This window comes from Eptesicus fuscus, chromosome 21 (genome assembly GCF_027574615.1).
Source record: "Eptesicus fuscus isolate TK198812 chromosome 21, DD_ASM_mEF_20220401, whole genome shotgun sequence".
Lineage (NCBI taxonomy): Eukaryota > Metazoa > Chordata > Mammalia > Chiroptera > Vespertilionidae > Eptesicus > Eptesicus fuscus.
This window is the reverse complement of record NC_072493.1, coordinates 20607475-20629684: the sequence shown is the minus strand read 5'-3', so window position 1 is coordinate 20629684 and position 22210 is coordinate 20607475. Positions and strand designations below refer to the sequence as shown.

The following is a 22210-nucleotide window of genomic DNA, read 5'->3' as shown; positions in this document are numbered from 1 at the left end:
ATATCCCTGATAAATATAGATGCAAAAATATTCAACAAGATATTAGCAAACCAAAAAAGATCATACACAATGATCAAGTAGAATTTATTCCTGGGGTTGCAAGGTTGGTACAATATATGCAAATCAATTAATGTGATACACCAAATAAATAAAATGAAAAATAAAATATGATAATACCAACAAATGCAGAGAAAGCATTTGATAAAATCTAGCACCAACTTAGGACAAAAGCTCTCAGCAAAAGTGGGAATAGAAGGAGTATACCTCAACATAATAAAGGTCATATATGACAAACCCATAACTAACATCATATTCAATGGGCAAAAACTAAAAGCATTTCCCTTAAGATCAGGAATAATACAGGGATGTCCACTTTCTTTTTTAAAAAAAATAAATATATTTTTATTTATTTCAGAGAAGAAGGAAGGGGGAGAGAGAGAGAGACAGAAACATCAATGATGAGAGAGAATCATCTATTGGCTGCCTCCTGCAAGCCCAATACCAGGATCCAGCCTGTAACCAAGGTATGTGTCCTGAACAGGAATCGAACCATGACTGCCTGGTTCATAGGTTGATGCTCAACCACTGAGCCATGCCAGCCAGGTGGGATGTCCTCTTTCATTACTCTTATTCAACACTAGAGGCCCAGTGCATGAAATTCGTGCATAGGAGGGGTCCTTAGGCCTATTAGGGCTATCTTGCCCAGTCCCGATTGGGACCTGGCCGGCCAGGAGGGGCCTACCGGCTGCTGGCTGGGGGAAGGGACCACAGGAGGTTTGCCAGCCAGCGGGAGGGACTGGGGGAGGTTGACTGTCCATGGCAGGTTGGCTGTGGGAGCGCACTGACCATCAGGAGGCAGCTCCTGCATTGAGCATCTGCCCCCTGGTGGTCAGTGTGCATCATAGCAACCAGTTGTTTAGTTGTAATGGTTGCTTAGGCTTTTATATATATATAGACCAGAGGCCCGATGCACGAAAATTCGTGCAAGATTAGGTCTTCCTTCCCCTGGCTGCTGGCACCGGCTTCCCTCCAGCACCCGGGACCCGGGCTGTCAACACCAGCTTTCCTCTGGCACCCGGGACTTGGGCTTTCCTCCTCCGGCCACCGGCAGGCACCCAGGACCCAGGCTTCCATCCCTTTGGCCAGCCACAGGCACCCGAGACCCGAGCTTCCCTTCCTCTGGTCGGCCACAGGCACCGGAGACCCAGGCTTCCCTCCCTCTGGCTGGCTGCAGGCACCTGGGACCCGGGATTCCCTCCCTCCAGGCTGGCTGTAGGCACCTGGGACCACAGGTGGCTTCCCTGGGCCAACCACAGGCACCTGGGACCACGGGCGGCTTCCCCTGGGCCGGGCCCCGGCTTTGTCAGGAAGGACATCTGGAATGACATCCAGAAGACGTCTGGTCTATCTATTCTAATTAGCATATTACCCTTTTATTAATATAGATAGTACTGAAAGTCCTAGACGCTGTAAGCAGACAAGAAGAAGAAATAAAAGGCATTCAAATTAGAAAGGAAAATGTAAAACTGCCATTATTTGTAGATGACATGATACTGTATGTATAAAATCCTAAAGATTCCACTATAACACTACTAGAACTGATAAGTGAATTTAGTAAAGTAGCAGGATACAAAATAAATATCCAGAAATTGGTTACATTTTTATACACCATTAATGAACTATCAGAAATGGTAACTAAAGAGAGGAACCAAAATGGTGGCATAGGGACTTGCTGGTACTCGTGACCACCCACAACCACATCAAAATTACAACTAAAATTCAGAACAACCATCATTCAGAACCACATGAAAGCTGGCTGAATGGAAATCTTACAACTGGAAAAGTAAAGAAGAAAGCACATTGAGACTGGTAGGAGGGGTGGAGGCACAGAATTGGCTGATCCAGCACCCATGTGGGATTTTTTTTTTTAATTCAAAGATTGTCTCTGCAAAAGCTGCTATGAGAAGCAAGGGGTCCCAGCCCTACACCAGACCCCCCACCCAGGGTCCTAGAGCTGGGAAGAGAAGTCCCATAACTTTGGACTGTAAAAACCAGTATGGATTGTGGCTGAGGGACACAGAGGCTGTCAGAAACCAGGAATCCCTTTTAAAGGGCTAGGCACAAACTTACTTGGACACACTTCCTCTAAACTCCAGCACCAGGAGGCACTGGGGGACCCAGACACATATGGGGAGGAACTGAATTGTCTGGCATCTGGGCAAGAACTTGGGGGAGGCTTTCTGCCAGATGGAGATACTCACAGGGGTCATTGTTCCTATGTCAAGACCTCCCCTGTCCCAGGGTTGACTGGAAACCATATCTGAGTCTCCATCAACCTGAGCATACTGTTTGCTCTGCCCTGGTGATTCCCTGAGACCCAATCCCATCCAATTTACAACCTCACCCAAGTTGTTTGCAGCAGCTTTTCCATATGAGTGGCCTGTCCTGGCTCAGGCTTCAGACTTTGCTAAAATCTCTCAAACAAGCAGCAGCTGGTGTCAGTGTGCCCCAAACCTATCAACAAAAGGCCCAAGACCTGGCACCAGCACCAGCCTGCCTTGCTTCACAGCTGGGCCTCACGTGAGTACTTCCAAACCCAATAAAAATAGGAGGAATCTGCAGATCTCTCTGTAGCTCCTGCTGGGTGGCCCCAGGCAGTGGCTGACTTTGCACCTCCATGGAGACCCAAGAGCCAGTGCACCCAGTGGACAGCTTCAAATCATACTAGGTTACAGCTCTACACATCCACAAGTGACACACTCAAGGGGCAGACTCAATGAGCACCATAGCCCTACTGAAGCAAGTCCTGCTCGACAGGGGTGTTTTCTGCACAGCAGCTCTCCCAGTGTAGTCACAGCTGGTCCTCACAGCCAATTGGCCTGGTGGTCAATTCCTTCCAGTGACACCAACAGCAATCAAGTCTCAAATACAACAAAACTTCCACATAGCCCACAAAGGGGCACCTAGAGTGCCCAGCTCAGGTGACTGTGGAGACAGAGCCACTGGGCATTATAGGACACCTACTACACAAGGCCACTCTACCAACTCCAGAAGACATAGCAATTTGATCCAATACATAGAACCAAACACAGGGAAGCAGCCAAAATGCGGTGACAAAGAAATATGTCACAAATTAAAGAAATGGAAGCAAACAAACTACTGGATACAGAGTTCAAAACCATGGTTAAAAGATTACTCAAGGATCTTCATGAGACCTTCAAGGGACTTGGTGAGACTTTCAAGGATCTTAGTGAGAATGACAAAGACATGGAAAAGAACTAGTCAGAAATTAAGCATGCACTAACATAAATAAACAATAATTTACAGGGATTCAACAGTAGAGTAGAGGATTCTGAGAATCAAATAAATGATTTGAAATATGAAGAAGCAAAAAACATGCAAACAGAAGAGCAAAAAGAAAAAAGAATCCAAAAATATGAAGATAGTGTAGGAGCCTCTGGGACAACTTCAAGTGTACCAACATTTGTATTATAGGGATGCCAGAAAGAGAAGAGAGAGAAAGATATTGAAAACCTATTTGAAGAAATAATGACAGAAAACTTCCCCTACCTGGTGAAAGAAATAAATTTACAAGCCCAGGAAGTGCCAGGGTTCTTTTCCCAGCCTAACAAAGGGTTCAGCATTCTGGAGAAAGGGGCTGTGTGTAGATGATTAAAGGAATCTGGAGACAAAAGATAATTTTGAAAGGCATTGGGGGTCAGGGGATATTCAGCTAAAGGGAGCTAAAGACTCTCCCTTGACCAAGGACCCGTGCTTTTATTCAACACGATTTATCCTAAGGCAAGGTGGAAATATACACTTCAAAGGGTACGGTATCAAAGGGTAGAGTACAGAAGCATTATCAGTTTGGGGAATAAACTACAGCTGTTCAGGGGTTTGGCCAACAGGAGGCAATAAAATGCCCTGAGCTGTCTGGCAGTTAACAATCCTATTCAGGTTTGGGGGAAGTGCCGTTTATCCGTCTCCAACAGGTAAACTACATATGTGGCTCACCCTTGTTGAGCCCCCCAAGTCCCATCAACCTTTTCACGGAACTCTTGTAATTATTACATGTTGGAATTGGTTCTCGGCAAGGAAGCACAGAGAGTCCCAAACAAGAGGAATCCAAAAAGAACCACACCAAGACACATCAAAATTAAAATGCCAAGGGCTAAAGACAAAGAGAGAATCTAAAAGCAGCAAGAGAAAAGCAGTTAGTTACCTACAAGGGAGCGCCCATACAACTGTCAGCTGATTTCTTAACAGAAACTATGCAGGCTAGAATGGAGTGATAAGAAATATTCAAAGAGATGAATAGCAAGGATTTACAACCAAGATTGCTCTACCCAGCAAAGCTATCATTTAGAATTGAAAGTCAGGTAAGAGCTTCACAGACAAGAAAAAGCAAAAGGAGTCCATCACCACCAAATCAGTATTACATGAAATGTTAAGGGTATTCTTTAAGAAGCAGAAGAAGATGATGAAGAAGAAAAAGATAAAAAATATGAACAATAAAATGGCAAACCCAGCTGAGGGACAAGTGACAAAACTATGGTTTTGGACTCTTCAAAAATGGCAGTGTTGTGAAAAACAGAGAAAGGCTGAAGAACTCTTGTGGATTAAAGAGATTTATGGAACACGAAAGCTAAATGCAATGCATAATCTGGAATTGGATTCTGGGTGGAGGGGAGGAGGAGAGCGGTGAAGGGGAAAACTAAAAGGGATATTGTTGGGTTAATTGATAAAATTTGAGTACCAACTGTGGTTTAGCTAATGGCATTACATGTCTTGATTTTAATCCTATCATCGATACATAAGAGAATATCCTTGGTATTAAGAAATGCAGACTGAAGTCTTTAGGGATAAAGGAGCATGATGTTTACAACTTATTCTTAAGTGGTTTGGCGGGGGATGCATGTATGTGTATTATGTAGGGTGGGGTAAAAGTAGGTTTACAGTTGTTTGTATGGAAAATCTATAATAATAAAAGCATAATATGCAAATCAACCGAAGGGCTGAACAGCAGAACGACCAGGCCAGCCAAGGCTGGTGCCGGTGCGATTTGTTTGGGGGGCCGCCATGCCCCAAAGGAGGCCCAGGCCACCCTCTGTAGGATGATGGGTTGGGGGGGTGGGGGTAGAGATGGGGAGAAGAGGGTGCTCCACCATGGATCACCTGCAGAGGAGGCCCAGGCTACCAGCTGGTGGTCGATGGATGGGGGTAGGGGGCTCCGATCGCCCCAAAGAGGGAGGCCCAGGCCACCCTCTGCGGGGTGATAGATGAGGGGGGCAGGGCTCCGCAGAACTGGGGAACGTGTGTGTGTGTGTGTGTGTGTGTGTGTGTGTGTGTGTGTGTGTAGGTGGCAGCGGGCAGCGCCAGGCCAAGGCAGGTTCGGGTGGGGGGCGCGGCCAGAGCTGCAGCTGGGGCCGAGAAGGCAAACAGACCTGGGTTCAAATTACAGGCAGACCGAACTCTGGGGGTGAGAAGAGGTCTTATGCTTGGCTACTGCCCAGCCTGCAGGCTGAGGTTGTCACCTCCTGTCAGGGAGCAGACTGGAGCTGAGGGAGAGGTGGGTGGGAGAGAAGGAGGCATAGAGCTTTGCTGCAGCAGTGCTGTGAGAACTCAACCCAACCCAGGGGAGGAGACTGAGCAGCCAGTGCAGACCTGAAGCCCTTTCCTCACTGAGAATGAATGATGGGGCTGCTGCCCCAGGCAAGGTCCTCGGGACAGGGTCATTTTTATTTCTTACATTTCTTCAAGTCAATTCAATTGATTGGTTTAAAAAAAATAGCCTTTCCTAAGCTTTTATAGAAAAACACACACACCAAAAACCACCAGTTTGGTATGCTGGTTTTCTTTTGTTCTGATACATACTAAATAAAGCATAAACATTAGTGGAAAAGTCACTCCCAACCCTTGAATCACCTGGCTGTCTGGCCTGGGGCTGGGATGGGACTTCAGGCAGCACAGGGTTACCCAGAATCCCTCATTATTGACGTTGTTCTGCTCCTTAGGGCAAAGTCCTTAGAGGCATTCCGACCAGGCCAGACCTGCTGGAGCCAGGCTCTGTTGTCAGGGGACAGGCGTGTCAGGGCAGGGCCTCTGTGTGTGCCAGAGATCCGGTAGAAAGTTCCACTGTGGCTGCCTTGAAGCCCCTACTGTTCTCTGCCTCATCTCACACCACCTGGCCTCAGTTCCACTCCTGGAATTTCCCCAAACTCGTTCCCGCTTGAGGCCTTCATGCAGGGTGTTCCTGGGTAACTTTCCTTTCACAGGGACCTCTGACCACCGAGGCCCTAAGGCATGCTTCCGTTCTCTGCTCTAAAAGTATGCTTTGCATTTACCTTGGGAGCGGGCGTCACAAGTGGCAGTCAGGCATTATGCGTAAGGTTATTTGTCTAAGGTTCTTCTCCCTGGGAGACTGCCATTCCTGTGAGGAAGGGGCTTGGGCAGACTGCAGGGCAGGGTCCCCTCCCCACTGCTCTCAGCCAGCTACCAGTGCATCTCTTCCTTTCTCCTGCATAGGGACAAAGCAGCTTCCTTCCACCACCTTCCCTCCCAACTTGGTTATTCCTGCCTCTAGACTTTGACTTTGACCTCTATTGAATCCTCTGCCTTCTTGGAAAACCAGAAGAAATCTGCTTTCCTCAAGAGCCACCTGAATTTTGTGCAGCCATAAAGCTCTCTTTTTACTGCTCCCTTAGCACCTTGGGGCCTTGGGGCTCCTGTGCCTTCTCACCAAAATGGCAGTGGAGCACAGTGGTGAGGGCATTGACTGAGGAGCCGGGGCTCTGTGTTCAAATCAGAGCTGCACAGTTACCAGCTGGGGGACCCCAGAGAAGTGACTTAATTTCTCCTTGAAGTTGTCCCAGAGGCTCCTTAAACTATCTTCATATTTTTGGAATCTTTTTGCTTTTTGCTTTTCTGGTTGGGTGTTTTTTTTTGCTTCTTTGTATTTCAAATCTTTGACTTGATTCTTGTGATCCTCTAGTCTGCTGTTAGATCTCTGTATAATATTTTTTATTTCAGTCATTGTATGTTTAATTTCTAGTTGGTCCTTTTTCATATCCTCGAGGTCTGGCTAAATTTATCCGCCTTTTCTAGAAAATTCTTGAAAAACCTTATAACCATGGTTTTGAATTCTATATCCAGTCATTTATTTTCCTCCATTTCTTTCGTTTGTGATCTGTTACCTTGTCTCCGCATTTTTGCTGCTTCCCTGAGTTGGTAGGGTAGCTTTGTGTGCTAGGTTTCCTATATGGCCCAGTGGGTCAGCCTCCCCAGTCACCTGAGGTGGACACTCTTGGTGCACCCCTTTGTGGTCTGTGTGTACAGCCTTGTTGTAGTTAAGTCTTGATTGTTGTTGGTATCACTGGGAGGAATTGACCTCCAGGCCAATTGGCTAGGTGTATCAGCTGTGTCTATGCCGGGAGACCTGTGCTGGAGACAGCCTTATAGGACCAGACTTGCAAAATTGCAAAAGCCTCTGTGCTCAGCTTGGATGGGGTGGAGTCTCAGGGCTGAGCAGACAGTCTTGGCTTCCCAGCAGCCCTGCCCTTGTGCGCGCGCCTCCAGACCTCTGCCTTCCGCGGTTCCCCTGAGTTTCTGCCTGACAGTCCAGATTGCCCCAGGCTCGCCCAGAAGTGGGGTTCAGTGTAGTCGAAACTGGGGTTCAGTGCAGTCAGGAGCTTCTGACTCCCTTCCGCTAGCGGCAACCTCAGCAGTTAGTCCTCTCTGCGCGCACTTGCACGTCTCCAGAATCCTGCCCGCCGCGGCTTCCCCGAGCCTCCGATTCTCCATGTGCCTTTCACTCTACCTGACAGTCCAGACTCCCCCCGTATGAGCCTGGGTCCACAGCGTTTCGCCCGTAACTGGGGTTCAGTGCAGTCGGGGGCTTCCTTCCCTCTCCCGGCAGAGAACGCCTGCCAGGCACTCAGCCGCCCTTCCTCTCTGCACACGTGTCTCTGTACTTCAGTCCTTTGCAGCTTCTGTGATTCTCCATGTGCTTTCCTCCTTCCTTCTAGTTGTAGAATTTCCACTCAGCCAGCTTTCCTGTGGTTCTGGATGCTGTCCGTTCTGTCTTTTAGTTGTAGTTTTGAAATTGTTGTGCGAGGCAGCAGTTTAGGTGTTTATCTTTGCCGCCATCTTGATTTCTCCCCTGATGAAGTTCTTCATTGCCCATTTTTTTATTGGATCATTTATCTTCCTTTTATTAAGTTGTATAAGTTGCCTGTAGATGTTGGAGATTAAACCTTTATCAGTGATAACATTTGCAAATATGTTCTCCCATACAGTGGGCTTTCTTGTTGTTTTGTTGATGGTTTCTTTTGTTGTGAAAAAGCTTTTTATTTTGATGTAGTCCCATTTGTTAATTTTCTCTTTAGCTTCCATTGCCCTAGGAGCAGTATCAGTGAAGAAGTTCTTTCGGCATATGTCTGAGATTTTGCTGCCTGTGGATTCCTCTAGTATTTTTATGGTTTCCTGTCTTATGTTTAAGTCCTGTATTCATTTTGAGTTTATTTTTGTGTATGGTGTAAGTTGGTGGTGTTTCATTTCTTTATCAACCACTGTAACAAAAATAAAATAATTGACAGTTTGGTGTTTTTATTTTTGTTTGGTTTCATTTCTCCATTGACAAAGTTTTCAGTTACTCACATTTTTGTATTATAAATAAGTCTTAGCTAGTCCTCGCAGTGGTCTGTACAGTGATGAGAAGACATGGTATTGGTCTTAAAATAGTTAGCATTTATTGTAGGTAATGATTTGCCCAAGAGTTGGTTTCCTGTTTTGAAAAACACTACATTAGGAGGGAAAAAAAGGCCAAGGACCCTCTTTGAGGGCACAGAGTTGAACCCACATTTCTTATGAACAAAGACAAGTGCAAAATAACATCAGTTATTTGCACAGTATTGCTATGAATCTACACACATTTTAAATACATTAAAATATTTTGTATTTCTCAATAAAGTCTTCTTATGTTTAACTCAAGGCCCAGTGCATGAAAATCGTGTACTGGTAGGCTCCCTTGTGGCTGCTGGCTGCTGGCTGGGTACTCCCTCCCTCCCCCCGGCTACTTGCCACCACCAACAGCTGGGGCCTCTTGTCACCACCGCCAGTCAGGGCCTTTCTACCTACCCCCGGACAGCCCCATCCCGTGATTGAACTCCCAGATGAACTCCTAGTTAAGGGGACAATTTGTATACTGCACTTTATTATATAGGATTTTATTTTTAATATTTCTCTTTTCTTTTTCTTTTTTCTTTTTTATTTTTTTTGTTTACTCTGTGAATATGTTTTATTTATTTATTTTTCAATTTTTTTAATTAAGGTATTATACGTGTACATATCTTACCATTGCCACCCCCCACCCCACTCCCATATATGCCCTCACCCCCCAGAGTTTTGCATCCATTGGTTATGCTTATATGCATGCAAACAAGTCCTTTGATTGATCTCTTATCTCCCCCACCTCTCCCTAACTTTCCCCCTGTAATTTGACAGTCTGTTTGATGCTTTACTGTCTCTGTATCTGTCTTTTTGTTCAAGTTTATAATGTTCTTTATTATCCATAAATGAGTGAGATCATGTGGTATTTTTCTTTCATTGACTGGCTTATTTCACTTAACATAATGTTCTCCAATTCCATCCAGGTTGCTGCAAATGATGAGAATTCCTTCTTTTTTATGGCAGCATAGTATTCCATTGTGTAGATGTACCACAGTTTTCTGATCCAGTCATCTGCTGACGGGCACCTAGGCTGTTTCCAAATCTTAGCTATGGTGAATTGTGCTGCTATGAACATAGGGGTGCATATATCCTTTCTGATTCGTGTTTCTAGTTTCTTCGGATATATTCCCAGGAGTGGGATTACTGGGTCAAATGGGAGTTCCATTTTCAGTTTTTTGAGGAAACTCCATACTGTTCTCCACAGTGGCTGCACCAGTCTGCATTCCCACCAGCAGTGCACAAGGGTTCCTTATTTCTCTTTTCTTTTTAAATGTAAGAGACATTTATTGGGTAAATCACAGAGGTAGAAAAAGTAATTCCTAGAAAAAATGGGCGTAGCAAACAAGTTCTAGAGGTAAAGGAAGGGCCCTAGGAGCTTGGGAGTGAGGAAGCTAATGGTAATGTGGTGGGGCCCTGGTGGGGATGGGTTGGGGCAGGGAAAGGCATGGGCATGCTCCTGAGAGGGAGAGTGCTCTCCTTTATTTTTCATTATTTTACCTTTTTTATGGCAAAATTGCCTTATGGCTAGTTATATGGCAAAAACATTTGTGGCAAAAATTCTTGCAGCAAAGATGATACAATCAAGGTACCTAGAACCTCCCAGAACATCACTGCTTTTTGAAGACCTTGTTCTTCCCTCTTTCTGTTCCTAATGCCCAGCAGTCATTAGGGTATAGTGGTGCCAGAGTGAAGATTTCTCAGAAGCTTCCCTCATCATCTGTGGGATTTGCATGGCTTTGCCTATTGTCCAGTTCTGGTCTCAATATTCACAGACTAGACACCTGATAAAAGTGGTGAGGTTTTAGTTCCAAGACTTGCCCATGCAATAATAGTTCACATAAGTTATCTTCTTCCTTTCTGATATCTGTGAGCTCTTTCTCAACCCTTGGGGGCTCCTGAAACACCAAATGTCCCTGGTCGGATCCCCTACCTTTCGAGCCTATAGAGGGCAAGTAATGGGAATGAGAATAATTGGACGGTGAAACTAAACGACAAATACTTTCCAGCTGACCTGTGCCCTTTTCAGCAGGTTGACAGTTCTAATCTGCTTGGATTGAGTCATTGTCATTTCCTAAGAGCTGGATAGAGGGGCACTTGTGGAGGCGCTCACTCTGAAACTCATCTGATGTAGAAACTCCATACACTGAGAAAAAACACTGGCCACAGACATTTGAGTGTTCCATCCGAACGGACTCCAAGCCCATATCCCCCTCATTGCCTCTTTTCCCCACTCCCCACGTCACCCTGCCTCTTGGTCACCTTCAGAGCCAGGGAGAGGCAGGGGGTGTGGCCAAAGGGGGTGAAAATTAGTTACCGAAGACTTCACTGTGCTTCCCCTTTCACTCTCAGATGCTGCCAGGGTCTCTGAAGAGAGAAGACACCAGGAAACAGGTAAAAACTATTTTTGTTTTGGTGGTTTGTGCTTGTTGCTTTCAACAAGCAAGATGGAGCAGCTACTGTGTTCCAGGCACAGTTCTTGGGGTTGGTAGTACAGTGGGGACCCTCCTCCTTCTCTTGCTGTGTTATAGCAGGTTGTAGAGGCCTGTCTTTGAGCATCTCCCCTGCTGGGCTTGGTGAGCCTTCTGAGAACAGGATGGTCACTGGATGTCCAAGAGGGAAGAAGGAACTCAGGGAGGCTGACTCTGAGGTCCTGAACAGTGTAGCCTTGTCCCGAGTCTTTGTGCCTAATGCCTACTGTCCCTAGCCTCCACGCTCCACCATGCTTTAGCAGCCTTTCAATTCCAGGCCTGGAGCCCACTTCTTGTGCCCCGGAGACTTTCTGGAGCTCCTTCAGGTAAGCACACAGCCCCTCTCCCATTCATCTTGGAATTATTAAGCCAGTTCTCAATGAGAGGGTGATGCTGGCTGCTGGCACAGTGGCCCAGCTGCTGAAGGCTAGTCTTTGCATGGAATCTGGCCCTTGCCACAGACCTTGTGGAAACTCAAAGGGGATCCAGAGTGCATTTCTAAACACACTGACCCTGCCGAGTTTTTCGTGGAAAATGTAAAGTAGTCCCCATGGCTAAAGAAGTATGTACCCTAATCCCATGTGGGAGATGTATGTCACTTTCCCCTCCCCCACTCACGCCCCCTCCCATAAATTGAAAAGTTTGAAAGTCCTGCAGTAAAGGGTCTTATTTAACTTTTTAAACCCAGCTTCTCTCAAATGGATCTGACCTTGAAGACTTTGTGTGTGTGTGTGTGTGTAACACTATTAGTGCCTTCCCCTAACCCCTGCCTGGGCCAAGCCAGCACAGTCACTACATCTGGGGACAGACCTCTTCATGTTTTCAGCAAGCAGCTTAGCTTTTCCCATACCAGGTACTGGATACCCAACAGACTTGGGCAGAAGCCACACAGCTGGGGGTTGGGGGTGGGCTGACACTGATGTGTGGGAAATGTTGGCTTGGCGGGTGGGAGGGGCACAGATCTGTGCTGAGAAAGGAGACACACTCTGTGGACACATCCTGCCTGACTCCCCAGGGACGGCATTGAGGACACCGCCATGCAAATTAAGACTTAAATTTAACTTTATGTAAATGTAACTTTGTAAAAGTATAGTAAGGTGGTGGTGGCCAGCTCACTGGAGAGAGGGAGAGAGATAGAGAGAGGGAGAGAGAGAGAAGTTGAACATTGGCAGTCCTTGGACTGTCTGTGGTGCACAGGCAGGCTGCTTGTTTATGTTTTTATTTGAAAGCAGGATATTTCACATGGCAATTTGGCTTCTCTTAAAACAGTGAAGAATAGGCAGGGCTGAGCCCACATTCCCACTTGGCCACAATTGGCTAGACCCAGGATCACCTAGTTGATTTATGTTTCCTACCCAGCCCCTGGAGCATCTAAGAGGGACCCCTGGACATCTAAGCCTTCTCGGACCCCTTTAAATGCTCTCCTGATATCATACTTAATTATTAGGTCACGTCTCTTCCCGACGTAAACCCTTCACTAGTTGCCCCAAAGTGAGCTCCAAGTTTCCTATAGCCTGGCGCTTGCAGTGCTCAGTCATCTGGTGTTACTCAGAGCCTGAGAGCTGGGCAGGAAGTTTTTACAATCGTGGATGGATAGACGGAGGCATGGGTGGATGAGTGGGTAGATGGATGACAGAAAGGAAGGAGTGCTGGGAAGAGAGATTGAGAGAGGCATGGCATACCAAAGAAGCCCAATGTGCATCCAGAACCCCTCATCCCTCTATGCAGCCAGACATGGGCTTCCGGGATCAGGGACAAGGGATCGGAACTCAGTAGATGAGCAAGAAGAGTCGTCTAGAAGAAGTAAGCGACCAGGGGGCTCAAAGACACTCTCTTTCCGCCCCAGGCTCCCGTCCTAGGCTCCTGCCTCGACACAACACCATGCATCTCCTAGGCCCCTTGTTTCTGCTCCTCGGTAAGGACAGTGGTCTGGGCTGGGGCTTGGGTTCTGGGGTGACTGTGGCGCTGGAGGAGGAGGAAAGATGTGGGGCAGAGAAGAGTAAATGTGGGGTAGGGTTTGTGTCTTGCTCTTTGTGTGTGTGTGTATCTCTCTCCCTCTCTCTTCAGAGGGGATTCTTTACTCCTTTGAAAGCTCTCCATGCCCCTCAATAATGCTTTCTGATCTTGTGGTGGGTTTCAGAATACCTAGCTTTTTCTAACTCATTCCAATGGAACTTGGAGCACCCGGCCACCCTCTATGCCTGGGAGGGAGCCTGTGTCTGGATTCCCTGCCGCTACACAATCCCAGGGGATAGAATGGTCCTGGAAAACCTGACTGTGTACCAGAATTATACGTTTGACGAAAAGATGAAGGACTACACTGGGACAATCCTCTATGAGAAGACAAAGTCACAGATGCCTGTCCCTCAGGGAAGAGTGAAATTCCTGGGAGACAACAAATCCAACTGCACCCTTCACATCCACCCTGTAAAAGCCCAAGACAGCGGTATGCTGGGGCTGAGGATGACATCATCGAAGAGTGTAAAATGGATGGAGGAAATAGTCCTCAACGTCTCCGGTAAGGCCCCGGGGATGGTGTCCTTTACTTTGGGCAAGGGCAGGAGGGAAGTGGGAAACCGAAAACCAGGTGGCCTACAGAGGCCAGGCAGGGGGTGCCAATGGGTGACTCAGCAGCACAAGACAATGGGGCTGTGGCCAAACTGGAACATGCACTTCTGCCCATTCTGAAATCTGGATGCCAGGTGACCTGATTTTTCAAGAGAAAACACTAGATTCTTAAGTAAAATCTTGCCATGTGTTAATGTTGGTGACTAATTCTAACTGGCCCTTCCTAGCTAAATGGCACGTGTAGGGGCAGATGAAACAGATCTGAGGCCTTCCCCTCGGGCACGTGCTCACTCCGTTTTATAGCCTGTCTTCGGTGGGGGTGGACTAGGCAGCCCTATGTTTGGAGTAAGAGATGTAGCTTCTGACCCTGCCGTGTGAGGGTGGCCCGGCCCCAGGAGAGCCAGGATTGGCTGTCCACAGTTCCGATCTACCAGAGGAACCTCCTAAAGGAGTGCTGTTAGCTGTGCCTCCAATAGTGAGGTCATTAGACAGTGCAGGCTTGTTGTCAAAACTAAGAAATGCATGTTGAACTAAACTGGTAAAATTCATTTGGGAGTGGTGGGAGAGAGATCTTGAAAACCTTTATTTATTTATTTATTTATTTATTATTTATTTATTTATTGAAAACATTTAGAAGGCAAGCATTTGGGAGTGAGAATAATATAAGTACAGAATATGACGTGTAATTCCTAAGGAGGGTCAGCACTCGCAAAACCTTTCAGAGGATGCTTTCACTGAGCAGAAGTGATCCAAAGCAGAGAAGGCAGGCCTGGAGAGAAGCGGATGGACTAGGAAGGGGATCCCGAAAGGCTATTTGGGCCAGAGCGGCTGAAGCCAGTTGTGAGGGGCTGGTACGCAGCAGTCCTGTTTTCCAGGCGGCCAGCATGGTCTCTACTCTTTTGCAGAGGCGGCTCCTCCACCTCGCATTGAGGTCCCTCCGGAAATCTTGGAGTTCCAGGAAGTCATTCTGACCTGCTTGCTGAATTTTGCCTGCTTTGAGCACCAGATCAAATTGATGTGGCTCCTGGAAGGGTCACGCCAACTTCCCTCTGACCTCTCGACTTCCCTGACCACCCAGACTGTCTTCACCCAGAGCAAGCTCACACTCCAGCCGCGCTGGACTCACCATGGCAAGAATCTGACCTGCCAGGTCTGGAATGACGCAACAGACAGGCCGCTCTCTCAGGAAACGGTGTGGCTAGATGTGAAGCGTGAGTCTCTCCAATGCTCCTATGGGGAGGAAGAGGGACTCGTCCTCTCCTCCCAGCCCCTCAGTGAGCACCCAGGGTAGCAGAGCCTCCACAGAAGGGAAGCATAATCAGTCTGTGGGCCCCAGAGCAGGGAGTGGTCCAACTGAGCTGGGTTCCCTCCTCCACCATCCCTGTGGTCAGCCCTGGTCTATCTGGAAACTGACTCATTTCAGCATCTGCTTATAGGAGCAGGGAACCATTTTTCTGGCAAGGGCCATTTGGATAGTTATAACATCATTTGTGGGCCATACAAAATCACCAACTTAAAAATTAGCAGCTATATTTGATCAAACATTTAATTAACTCACCCCTAATGCCTTGGCAGGGCCAGACCAAGTGATTTCATGGGCCTTATACAGCCTGTGAGCAGGATGCTTCCCATCCCTGGTCAGAACAAAATATTTTAATCTATCCTTAAGCCATGACATGATTTCGGGATCATCTGGTTAGGTTTTATTGTTCTTCTTTGGGGAGGGGGGAGGGATTTTTTTTTTTTTTTACACGTCATTCATTCATTCGTTCAATAGATATTTGTTGCAAACCTACTAGGTGCAAGGCCTTATTATGGCTGCTGGGGAGACAGCAGTGAGCAAAATTCTTGTCCACGTAGAGCTAGCATCAGAGTGGGAAAGACAAGCAAAAAGAGATCAACAAGGAAATAGAGACCATAACAGTAGGTAGTGCTAAGTGTATTAAGAAAAAACTAAAGCAGGGCTTGGAAAGAGGGAGACTTCTGTGACTCAGGTGAGCTTGTGCTGAGGCTTGAGTGAAGGGAGGGCCTGAGGCAGGCAGATATTTTTGAGAAGATTCCAGGAAGAGGAAAGAATGAGGAGAAAATTTTGAAGAAGGAACATAGTGTATCTGTGACAAACAAGGGGCCACAGAGCCCCAGCACAGTGTCTGAGGGGCCCAGTGTAGGAAAGGATGGTCGAGAGGGACCAGGGCACTTGAGCTTGTAGGCCGCAGTCAGGTTTTAGATTTTATTCTACATGTGGACTCCACGGAATGGTTTCAAGCAAGGGGGTGACAAGGTCTGATTGACAGTATTAGGAATGCTGCTGGCTGCTGGTGCAAACCAGACCTGCAGGGACTGGGGGTGGGAGGAGCAGAGACAGGAGTTAGGAGGCTGTGATGGTTGCCAGCCCATGCTTGTTGACAAGGGTAACAGTGAGGGGTTGCACACCCCACACGCTCTACACAGGCCACTGCTTTATCAGAAGAAGGGCCTGGAAACTTCTCGCTGCTTTGCACTCTCTAAGAATTCCCTGTCTCCTCCCTCACTGTCCCTCTGCTCCTCCAGACCGCCCAAAGTTGGAGGTCAGTCCCAAAGAAGCCATTGTAACAGTGGATGATCCTGTGACCATGACGTGCCAGGTCATCAGCAGCAACCCAGAGTTCCACACTCTTTCCTGGCTCAAGGATGGAACCCCCATCAGAGAGCAGGAGACACTGCAGAGGGAGCAGAAGACTCTCAAGCTAACTCTGCCTAAAGTGACCAAACGGATGAGTGGAAAGTATCACTGTGAGGCCCACAATGATTTGGGCTCATCAACATCAGAAATGGTCCTCCTCCAAGTGCGCTGTGAGCCTCCTGGGAGCTGTGGAAGGGCAGGCAGGGAGTTAGTGGGGTGGAACCAAGGCCCTTAAGAGGTCAGCAGCAGAGACCTCTGCTCAACTCAACCACTTGCCTCTGCCCCTTTTTCCAGATGCTCCAGAACCTTCCAGGGTTCAGATCTTCTCCTCGCCAGCTAAGGAGGGAACTAGAGTAAAGCTGACTTGTATATCACAGGCCAATCCTCCTCCAACCAATTATACCTGGTATCACAATAACGTTAAAGTGTGGGAAGGAACAGATGAGACCTTCCAGATCCCACAGGTCCTCCACATGCATGCTGGGGATTATTCCTGCTTGGCAGAAAACAGTCTTGGTCTTGGAAAAGTTGACCAGAAAGCTGAGTTGGATGTCCAATGTGAGTAGTCAGAGCCTCTGGGTCCTAGAGGGAAAAGATGGATGTGGGTGGAGGAGGAAGCAGATGCGTGCAGGGCATTCCTGGGTCCTAGGACGGACAGCAAGCAGAAGCCAGGGCCTCCTGACATGTAAGCTCCTTGGGTGTTCTGCTGTTGTTCACAGCTGTGTTCTCAGCACCAGAACAAGGCCTGGCTGGTGGTAGGTGCTCAGTAGATGTTTGTTGAACGAATAAACTGCTCGATGCCAGGGCCCCTTGAGGGACACAGAGACTTGGCATCACTAAGCAGTGGCTGTGTCCCAGAGGGGGTTCTGAAGTGTTCGAGGAGAACTGGGGCAAAATGTGTCGTTACCTCTCCATCATCAGACCCTGTTTAACACAGTGAATCTTGTCACTGAGTCAAGCCCAGGACAAAGAGAATCCATAGTTTTCATCCTTGGACCCTGGAACATTACCATCTGGACCAAAGACACTGATGGGAATGCCCAAATCTTGAACATCTAGATATATCGCCTGATATGTGATCGCAGCAGTGGCACCAATGCTTATTAAGTGTTTACAAACACCACACTGCTTTAAGGACATCATCTTATTTTTGTCCTGGCAACAATCCCATGAGGTTAGATATTTAGGACCTCATTTGGCAGACGAGTAAACTGAGTCCTGCAGTCCATGGTCACACAGTTCTAAATAGTAGAGCCGGCAGCTTCAGAGCCATGCTTTTTATTATTATTTTTATTGTTGCTGTCATTGTTACCAACACTCATGCTGCAGCCACCCAGCTGTGTGTGCGCTGGACCCTTGCAAAGACCCACAAACAGCACCACATGTTCTCGGTCAGAGCTGTGCTCCTAACCGCTGCTCTATCCTGCCTCTAACAGCAGCCAGGCCAGACAAGAAGGGCAGGGTTTCTGTCCTCACACGGATGCCAGAAGGAAGTGCGAGCCTTCCTGTGGTTAGTTTAGGAACTACGTGAATGCCGGAAGGAACAGGTATTATGACCAGCTGACTTTTCTTCACTCATTTCTCTCATTTTCTCCCAGATTCCCCCAAGGAGGTAACCATGGTGATTCAAAACCCCACACCAATTCGAGAAGGAGACAGTGTGACCCTGTCCTGTAACTATACTTCCAGTAACCCCAGCGTTACCAGATATGATTGGAAGCCCAAGGGCTCCTGGAAAGAGCTAGTACCCGGGGTGCTAACGATTCAAAAAGTTGCCTGGAATGCCATGCCATTCACCTGTGCAGCCTGTAACCAGTGGTGTTCGTGGGCTCCCCCTGTCAACCTGCAGGTCCAGTGTGAGTGACCCGGGCAGGGGCATATGGGAGGTGGCTTGGGTGGGAGATGGGGTTCTAAGGGCGAGGAGGCTGAAGCCTGAACCAGAATCTTTACAGAGAATTGAGGGGATAGGAGTCAGGCCTGGGGACAGGAAGGGAAAATGGGACCCAAAGAAGTCAGACTGAGGCCCTTGCTCTGCAGATGCCCCCAGAGATGTCAAGGTCCTGATGATTAGCCCCAGTTTTGAGATTCACTCCGGACACGCCGTCCTCCTCCGGTGTAACTTCTCAAGCAGCCGTCCCACAGATGTCCACTTCTTCTGGGAGAAGAACGGAATCTTTCTGAAGGAGGGAAGAGAACTGAGCTTTGGCTCCATCTCCCCAGAAGACGCTGGAAGTTACAGCTGTGTGGCCAGCAACTCCATAGGACAGAGCACATCCAAGGCCTGGGAGCTCCCAGTGCTGTGTGAGTGGCTGGGCCTGGACCTAAGCGCAGACAAGGGCAGGTAACTGGCTACCTGGGTCCTGATGTCACTTCTTCTTACAGATGCACCTAGGAGGCTACGGGTGTCCATCAGCCCCAAAGACAGCGTGATGGAGGGGAAGGAGGCCGTCCTGACGTGTGAGAGTGATGCCAACCCCCCCACCTCCCACTATACCTGGTTTGACTGGAATAACCAGGACCTCCACCATAATCATCGGACGCTGAGACTGGATCCTGTGAAGGTCCAGCACTCAGGCGCCTATTGGTGCCAGGGGTCCAACCGACTGGGTGTGGACCGGTCGCCCCCCAGTACCCTCACTGTCTACTGTAAGGCCCTTCCCTCTTCCTCTCTGGCCTTGGCCACTCCTGTGGTTTAGCCCTGAGACTGTGCATTCCAGACCACCTACCCCATCTTGCCTCTCCTCTCCCTCCCTATCCTGCCAGGCCAGCCCTACCTGTGTGCTCAAAGGCACTCCCCCTGCACACAGCTCCCTGGCTCCCCTCCTGCCGCCTGGTCTCTCCTGGCTCTCTCCAGGAGCATTCCCTGACAGGCTGCTTCCGCCTTCCAGACATCCTGAGCTCCCACGGGGTCCCTCTCTCTGCCTCTCTATGTCTCGTCCTTAGTGCTTTTTTAAGACCATACAAGTAGATGGTAAAAGACTAAAACAGCATGAAAGGGTACATAGTGGAAATACCTCTCCTTTCTTGCTCCCTGAGAACTCCGCCCTCTCCTTCAAAGCCTTCACTGTTGGCAGCGGTTTCTGTCTCTTCAGAGGATTCTGTATGTGCACAGTGTGCATCTATCCACCTGTGCCTACACAAATGGTAGCAGGAATCACACTTTGCCCTGAATCTCCCCTCTACCCGCCCCCCTAATCTTATAACACCACCTGGAGAGTGCATACAGAGGGTGTTTGGAAACATGGGGAAGATGTTGTATTTATTTATTACGCTTTTTTCAGATTTATGATTGGAGCTATGTTTTTAAATTTAGAGGATCATTGCCTGCAAAACTGCACACTAAAGGGAAGTAGCCTGAGTGTCTTACTTTGAAATGTAACACCGTCTAAACTCTAAACACATGTTCTCTGGTCTCCACTTGGCAGACGCCCTGGAGACCTGTCTCTTTTCCTGAAGGCTACGCTGTATTCCGGCGTGTGAATGCTGTTCAGTGCCCTTCTCACACGTGTGCAGCCTCTTGCTTGGGCACCCCTGCAGGGATAGTTGCAGGATAAACTCCTACATGGAATTGCTGGGTCCAAGGACAGTTCTGTGAAGTTCTAATAGTATGGCAAGTGCCCTCTGAAGAAGTTGTACTTATGCACGAGGCTTAGTGCTTTGTGTGTGCCCCTGCCTGTCACAAAGCAGGACCTCCTAATGGCAGGCCCGGAGGGCGGGGCCTAGCTTCTCTCTCTCTCTGTCTGCACTGTGTCCTCACTGGTGGAGATCACGCAGGACAAAGGACAGGGCTCTACCGGGAAAAGATGAGGATGCTCTCCAGGCGGATGTCCAGGGCAGAGTAGGCTGGTATCTGACTGAGACACTGTCCGCAATGGAGGGTCCTCCTTTCCCCATCAGATAGCCCACAGACCATCAGCCGGCGAGTGGCCCTGGGACTGGGGCTGTGCCTGGTCATCCTCTTCCTGGCATTCTTGGGAGTCAAGTTTCAGCGAAGGTGAGCTCCTCTCACTGCCCTCCCTTTCTCTTCCTTCAGCTTTCCCTCGTCTGTCCCTCAGCCCATTCCAGGGAATAACTCCTTACTCAGTCCTATAGGACCAGCTCACCCACTCCACAGGGCCTGTCCCCACCTTGCTCCTCACTGAGCGGGTCTTTATTTCTTAGCTGGAAGAGGATTCAGAGCCAGCAAGGGCCTCAGGAAAATTCCAGTGGGCAGAGCTTCTTTGTGAGGAATAACAAGGTAGGATGGAAGAAAGACGAAGTGCAGGCAGACCTTAAGTCAAGCAAAGAAGCAAAGTGAAGGGGGGGGCAATGAAGAGTGCTGTGGAGAAGCCTGGGCTGTCAGCCTCCCCGGGGAAGGGAACTATGGTGGGGGAAAGAGGGGTGAGAGCTGAAACCCTGTCCCTCATGCAGGTTAGAAGAGCCCCCCTCCCTGAAGGCCTCCAGTCCCTGGGCTGCTACAATCCGGTGATGGAAGATTCCATCAGCTATGCGACGCTGCGCTTTCCTGCCGGCGAGACTGACACACCGAGGATTGGGTACTGAGGGGACCGGGAGGGTGACATCTGCATCCTGGGAGGGCTGTGGGAGGAAAAGCCCATGTCCCACCTGCCATGTCTGTGCCAAGCCCATGCCAGGTGCCTCTATGCTCCCATTTCCTCATTCCAGCTCCATGACAACCCACCCCCTTTGGTAAGTAATGGTCTCAGGAATTGGACCTGCTCCTTCAAGCCAGGAGAACATATGCCCAGAGTCAGTCTCTGTCACCAAGGTTAAGACTGTGGTACTCACTCATTTGACAAATTAGCTCCTGCTGTGAGCATTAGGCGTACACATAAAGGGCTGAGAGGCCGGGCGCTCTTGGGGTCTAGGGAAGTGAAAAGAAAGGGCAGAATTCATGAGAAATGCTTCATTTGTGGTCATCTGTCTGCCTCCCCTCTCAGGGATGGAGGGACCCCAGAGGTGCACAGACCTTCCCTAAACAGGGACAACACGGTCACTTACTCTGTGGTGCAGAAGCGGCCAGCGGTAAGAGGGCGGGGTGTGGAAGGAGGGATTGGAGGACCCGGCCCCAGCTGTGAGCCCCAGCTGGGGAGGCTTGGGTGGTCTCAGCGGTGTGGAGGCTGGGTGCGGGGGAGGCGGCTCAGGCACAGGGCAGGCCCCTCCCATTCTGGTTTCCGAATAAGAGTGCTCCTGCTTAGGCTCTTGAGACTCTTGACCCCCCCACCCCCCGCTGCCCCGTGGAGTCAAGGAGAGAAAACAGTGGGTCAGCCACGCTGACCATGATGTGGCTTTCTCAGGGCGACTATGAGAACGTGATTCCAGATGCTCCAGATGCTCCAGAAGACGATGGGATACATTACTCGGAGCTGGTTCATCTGGGGGTTGGGGAGCGGCCTCTGAGGCAGGAAGGAGTGGAGTACGTGACCCTAAAGCACTAATGGGTCCAATTGGCTGAAGTGAAGGTGCCTAAGGGCTGTCGGGGATCGGCATGGCCCCTGCAGTCCCTGTTGCTCAATCGAGAAGTTACACAACCTCTCCTTACACACACACACACACACACACACACACACACGCACACACACACACATACACATGTACATACGCGTGCGCGCACACAATTACTGCACCCCAGTCAGTACAGAGAACTTTGGGCATGGCCCAGAGACAGTCTTCCCTCTCAGCACTGGTAACCTCAACCATCCAAAAGGCCTGGCCCTATCCTTTCCCACGCTCCTTCCCTCCCAGAAAATCACCTGAACACCTAGCCTGCACGGTACAAATCCCC

General features: G+C 48.8%; 1 protein-coding gene across 4 annotated transcripts; it reads left to right on the top strand.

Moving 5' to 3' along the window:
• Window positions 1–13058: 13058 nt before the first annotated feature.
• CD22 (CD22 molecule) lies at window positions 13059–21863 on the top strand. Of its 4 annotated transcripts, none has more exons than XM_054711221.1 (13): window positions 13059–13194; window positions 13336–13713; window positions 14669–14974; window positions 16314–16595; window positions 16720–16983; window positions 18024–18281; window positions 18463–18726; window positions 18808–19071; window positions 20323–20419; window positions 20587–20662; window positions 20836–20960; window positions 21366–21450; window positions 21723–21863. In XM_054711221.1, the coding sequence occupies exons 1-13, from the start codon at window positions 13077–13079 to the stop codon at window positions 21861–21863; spliced, it is 2658 nt and encodes an 885-aa protein (XP_054567196.1). In that variant the 5' UTR covers window positions 13059–13076. The 4 variants fall into 4 exon arrangements, with proteins under 4 accessions (XP_054567196.1, XP_008138032.2, XP_054567195.1 ...); XM_008139810.3 differs by having other exon boundaries at window positions 13077–13110; XM_054711220.1 differs by lacking the exon at window positions 16720–16983 and having other exon boundaries at window positions 13077–13110.
• The last annotated feature ends 347 nt before the right edge of the window (window positions 21864–22210 follow it).